The following is a 6000-nucleotide window of genomic DNA, read 5'->3' as shown; positions in this document are numbered from 1 at the left end:
TAACTTATACCAATCCCCATGGAACGAAACATCTGCTTTCCTGATTCTTTTTTTCATGGGTTCGTTGCAAGGTTGTGTGTTGGTTGATGCAAAGATCTTATATTTAGGAGGAAACAGAGCTTTTCAAAACGGGACGAGGGGTGGTGGAGGGTGGGGAGGGGGGTGGAATATAATTCGCTTTTGGATTTCAGTTTGTTTACATTCGTCCACATGCACATTTCGCACTTTCTAGAAATATGGGGCAGGTTTTTTTATATACAACATCATTCTCTCGGGACTTATTACGTAGGATTAAAGAATGTGTGTTACTCGGGTAACCTGTTATAAACAACTGACAATTCAGTTCCAAATCTAAATTCTGCCCCCGCCCCCAACCCCAGTTGAAATGAATTAAGAGAGGTTGGGACAATTCAGCAGATTGTAACATTTGGGCGTGGTTTTCTATTGGCTCCACCCTTTAACCTTTAGGAGAAAACATCAGCCTGGATGAATTTGTAGGGATATTCTGTGAGGACTGTTACTGTGTGTTCTGTGCCATTGGTCCTTATTCAGCAGCTGAACAGGAGCAGCATTCATAGAGAGAGAGAGAGAGAGAGCGAGAGTTCTGGGTGGGTGGGGGAGAGAGAGACATTCCTGGGAATGATGTCAAGGATCCTGCGGAAGGGAATTCACTTCCCTGGAAGTACGTGCCTGAGGAAAAGTTGAGCACTTTGGGACAGGGCCGGGAGTGAGGTCAGAGAGAGAGAGAGGAGGGGGGGCCGGACATGATTTCCAAGTGACAGGAGGGAGCACCTTGTGACAGGGCAGTGGTGACAGCTGAGTTTAAGGTGCAAGACTTAATCCCCCAGATTCACACTCCACACAACTGGAGGAGAGGAGTGTGAGACACAGAGAAAAGGCAGGAGCGGCCTGAAAGCAGGAGATTTGGAGATCACAGGACTACTGGGGAAGGGCAAGTCGGTGTAAGGCTCTGCTCCCCACTCCTCCTCGAACAGCCTTGGATCTCTGCTAGGGAGCAGGAGCTGTACCCACCCACCCACTCCCTGTTTGGAGTTGTCCCTGTTTCTCCAAACATGCTGGGCTGATATAGGATGGCATCGGCTGTGTTTGAGGGGACCTCCCTGGTCAACATGTTCGTGAAGGATTGCTGGGTGAACGGGGTGAGGAAACTCATCGTCAACCGGAGGGAAGAGGACTTCTTCGAGATCAGGACGGAGTGGTCAGACCGGAACGTCCTGTACTTGCACAGGAGCTACAGCGACTTGGCCAAGGTCTTTAAGAGGTTAATCGATGCTTTCCCCGAAGATAAGGCGGAACTCTCCCGGTCCCCTCTCGTCGAAGGTTTGATAACTTCACCCACCTCATATTCCCAAAGAGCCTCCTACTCCTCTCTTTAATAACAACCAAAAGCGCTGGGCGGGGTGCATCAACTCGGTACAAAAGTTTTGAAATGATAATAAACGATTCCTTGCCGATGACGAGCAATTTGATATTAATCCACTGACGAGTTGAATTTTATGCAAGTTAAGTTTGAAAATCCTTTCCTCTGTGAGAAACCTATTTCTGGGTGAAAAAAGATTATTTTTTTAAAAAAAGGCAATAAGTAACTTATTTCGATTTAAAGAGGGATGGTGAGTGGGTCAGTATATATAGATTGAGACAGTTGTCACTGTGTGGGTAGAAGCTCTGATTATCTTTCATGGTTTTCTCTCTAAACAACCCGCAGTCTTTGTGTAAGATCAAGGGGCAGCTGATTTTCCTGTTAAAGGTTAAACAATTCGCGCATAAACTTTTCCAAGCGTAATTTAATTAAACATTTCTCATTCACCAAGCAAGGGGATGCTTGCGGTAGAAATGCAAAGCAATCCTGATTCGGCTTGACTTTTATTTTTTTTTAAAATAAATAAATAACATTTAGAAAAATGCGAATTGGTTTTGAAGCGGTTTTCCTATTATTGTGGAAAGGAGGGCAGATGCAAAGCCAGGGACACTGCTGCACAGCAACTACTCCTGAGAGGGTTTGGTTTGGTTTGGAGTCACTGGTTATTTAGAACCGGGATGGTGAAGAATAATTATTTTCTAAGTAGCGGGGATTTCTTTTCTCTCTCTCTCTCTTTCTTTCTTCCTTTCCCCCTGCATAGGAAATACGAAATCCTTTACGCATGTGTGAGCTGCGTGGCAGAATAGCGTTTTCCGGTATAAAGTTACCAGTTAAGCCAGTTTTCTATTATTGATAGGCGCACACGCTAATCTGGGAGGAAGGTGATCTCAAACCCTTCGTTTTCTGGTTCCCCTACCTTCCCCCTTTCCCCACCCACCTCCCCCCTTTTCCCCCCCTCTCTCTCTCTCTATTTGCTCACTCTGCACTTTAATCGATGCCTGTCAGTGTTGAGCCATTTCGAGGTTAACTTCAATCACTTTTTTTTTTGTCACGGCTGCTACCGTTCTCTGCAGAAGTTGCTTCAGCTGATCCACGTCTTTTTTCCCCTCCCCTCCTGTTTTGGAAGTTAAAAGTTGCCAATGGGTCTGATTTTACCCCCCCCCCCTTTCCCTCTCTTGTCTATATATTGTCTGAGGCTTGCCGCCCCTCCCAGGCTGCTGCGGGTATTACATGTTTTCTTTTCATAAAAGAACCCTTTAAATGTTCTCAAACGTCACCCTGCACTGTGCAGCAGTGCTTTTCTAACCTCTTTCCACCGCCGCCCATCGCTTTCCATCAAATCAGTGCCTGTGTGTGTTGTGTGTGTGTGAGAGAGAGATTGTTGGGAGGGGGCTGGACTGGAGTGGGCTATTCCTTGTTAGTTTACAGGTATGAAAAGAGCACTGTCTTGATGGAAAAGTAATTAGCAAACTTTTTATAGTTCGGAGAGAGAGAGAGTGCCACGAGTCATTTTTGTCATGACACAGATTTGAAACGTATAAGATTCTGAGGGGGGCAGGGGTGCCTGACTGGGTAGATTCTAGGAGGCTGTTTCCTCTCCTCTGGGAGTCTAAAGTTTAAAGATAAGGGGCCTCCCATTTAAGGTGGAGATGAGGATTTTTTTTTCTCTCATAAGGTCATTAGTCTCCGGTATTCTCTCCCCCCACCCCCTCCACCCAGCGAGCAGTGGAGGCTGGGTCATTGAATATATTCAAGGCTGAGTTGAAAATTTTTGATTGACAAGAGAGTTCAGGGTTATGGGGGTCGGCAGGAAATTGGCGATAAGACCATAATCAGATCAGCCATGATCTTATCGAATGGCAGAGAAGTCTCGATGGGCTGAATGGCCCACCCCTGCTGCTATTTCTTATGATCTTATGACCCCATGATATATGACAGTCTATTGAGGGTTTGAAGAAAGTGTCAGGGAAATGCTTCTTCTCAAAGGAGATTGCCTCTTCAATGGAATTTAGGATAGCATGTGAACAGCAATACTGCTCCCCCACACCTTGCCCTTCATCAGGTGTTCACAGGTATCTTTGTACCTTGGCTCCTACAGTGCTATTGCTCAATCTGGGGAGGACCAAGTTGATGGGGGTGTCACCATCCAGCACATATGCATTCATTCTTGCCATGGCTCTATTTTTGTCCCTGGCTCACAAGGTTTGGGGTACAAGTCTCACTCCAGGGCCTAAGCACAAAACAAAATCAAGACTGACACTCCAGCGCAGTACTGCAGGAGTGCTGCACTGTTGGAAGTGCTGTCTTTTGGATAAAATGTTGAACTGAGGCCTTGTCTGCCTACTCGGGTGGATGTAAAAGATCTCATGGCTGTTTTGAAGAAGAGTAGGAAAGATATCCCTAGTGTCCTGACCAATGTTTATCTCTCAATCAACATCGCTAAAAACAGGTTGTCTGGTCATTATCACATTGCTGTCTGAGGGAGTTTGCTGTGTGCAAATTGGCTGCTGCATATCTGACGGGACAATCATGATTACAAAAGTACTTCATTGACTGTAAAGCACTTTGAGGTATCTGGTGGCCATGACCGGTGCAAGATAAATGCAAGTCTTCAGCAGTTTCTCATGTGGCAATTAGCACCCCAACACCTTAACCTTATCCATCGCACTCTCCAAGCCCTTCCTCACCCATGTAGAGTTTTATTTCTTTTAGCCCCAAGCCTTTGACAAGAGAAGTCTTGCTAATGATTTCCACTGTTGAAATAGATCATCCAAGAATAAATCTGTTGCCTCATATTCATTTCACCCAAGGGTTTTGGCTAATATTAATTTAGCAATGATCCTGAAATTTGTAAGTCAGGATATTGAGAGATTCTGGGGGCTTTTCCAGGCAGCACACATGAAGTGAGAACGCACGAGGTTCCAGAAATGACAATTGATCTAAATAATTGGTGCAAGGTTCAGTGTCCTTCAGTCAGAGGTTTTTAATTTGAGTTCTAACTCACAAGACAAGGCAAATTAATAAAATGCTGATGTAAATGAATAGGTAGCTGACAACGACACAAAAATCATGGCCCTACATTTCCCCTTGACAGTCAATGGCATTACCATCGCTGAATCCCACACTATCAACATCCTGCGGGTTACCATTGACCAGAAACTGAACTGGACTAGCTGTTTAAATGCTGTGGCTACAAGAGCAGGTCAGAGGCTGGGAATCCTGTGGCGAGTAACTCACCTCCTGACTCCTCAAAGCCTGTCCACTATCCACAAGGCACAAATCAGGAGTGTGATGGAATACTCTCCGCTTGCCTGGATGAGTGCAGCTCCAACAACACCAAAGAAGCTTGACATCATCCAAGACAAAGCAGCCCTCTTGATTGGCACCCCGTCCATAAACATTTACTCCCTCCACCATCAACACACAGTGGCAGCAGTGTGGACCATCTACAAGATGCACTGTAGAATCTCACCAAGGCTTCTTAGACAGCACCTTCCAAACCCTCAACTACTGCCATCTAGAAGGGAAAGGGTAGCAGATACATGGGAACACCACCACCTGGAAGTTCCTCTCCAAACCACTCGCTATCCTGACTTGGAAATATACCGCTGTTCCTTCATTGTCGCTGGGTCAAAATCCTGGAACTCCTCCCTAACAGCTCTGTGGGTGTACCTACACCACATGGACTGCAGCAGTTCAAGAAGGCAGCTCACCAACACCTTCTCAAGGGCAATTAGGACAGGAAAATAATGCTGGCCTAACCAGCGATGTCCACATCCCATGAGTAAATAAAAATAAACTACATTTCCTCTAATGTAATAAGACAGATCAATATATTGTATATCTATTGTCTGTTCCCCTCCTTCCCTCCTGAAGATGCTGACTGCTTATTAGGGTGTGCTTTCACAGGCACTAAGTGTCCTCTGGCCACTTATCCAAATGACTAGTTTTCAAGTTGGAACCTTGTCAGTGAATGCTGGTAGGCAGACTGTTGGAATAAATCTGATTTTATCCTCTCCTCGGTGCCTCTAAGCTTTTCACACACTTGGTGGCATGGTCATCAGCTGCTTTGGAGCCATTCTCTGGAACTCTACCCTCTTGCCCCTCCATCACTCTCTTTCTCTCACTCCTCCTTTAAAAGCCTCTCAAAACTGTCTTTTCAGCCAGTCACCCCTCATTATCTCTTTTTGCACAGCTTACCTGCCTAGTTCCATTTGTGAAGTTCCTTGACATTTTTCTTTGTTATGTTGTGTTATCAGTGAATATTGTTGCTATTGTTGATGTCCACACATTTCCCTGATAGCAATGAAGAATGGCATATTGACAGATTTTCTCATTAGTTTAGGGGCCACCCAGACCAACAGTAGCACCTTTATCATCACCCTAGCTGATATAGATCAATTAAAGACACTCTGGGGATTAAACCTGGGAGTATCTTCGCATGAATGGCTTCATGACTCGCTGAATAAATTCAGTAAACCAGCAGGGGAGCAGCTCAAGCCTTTTTATAAATCTCCTTACCTACAGCCTCATAATTCCTCAACATTCCAGGATAGAAATTCTAATCTCTGAAAATAATGTGCAAAAGGTTTAATGCACTTGTACTACATTCCTGTATG

The 6000-nt window shown here is 45.1% G+C and overlaps 1 protein-coding gene across 2 annotated transcripts in view; it reads left to right on the top strand.

The window, feature by feature from the left end:
- The first annotated feature begins 528 nt into the window (after positions 1 to 528).
- pxdc1b (PX domain containing 1b) overlaps positions 529 to 6000 on the top strand; it is a 58846-nt gene continuing 53374 nt past the window's right edge. Inside the window, exon 1 of one of the 2 annotated variants that reach the window (XM_078539548.1) lies at positions 529 to 1341. In XM_078539548.1, the coding sequence (XP_078395674.1) occupies positions 1092 to 1341 (250 nt within the window). In that variant the 5' untranslated portion in view covers positions 529 to 1091. The remainder of the gene's footprint in view (positions 1342 to 6000) is intronic. The other variant, XM_078539549.1, reaches the window with a different exon arrangement.

This window comes from Cetorhinus maximus, chromosome 3 (genome assembly GCF_964194155.1).
Source record: "Cetorhinus maximus chromosome 3, sCetMax3.hap1.1, whole genome shotgun sequence".
In the NCBI taxonomy this organism is placed as follows: Eukaryota; Metazoa; Chordata; class Chondrichthyes; order Lamniformes; family Cetorhinidae; genus Cetorhinus; species Cetorhinus maximus.
The sequence above is the reverse complement of the archived record's forward strand: the minus strand, read 5'-3'. Positions and strand labels throughout refer to the sequence as shown.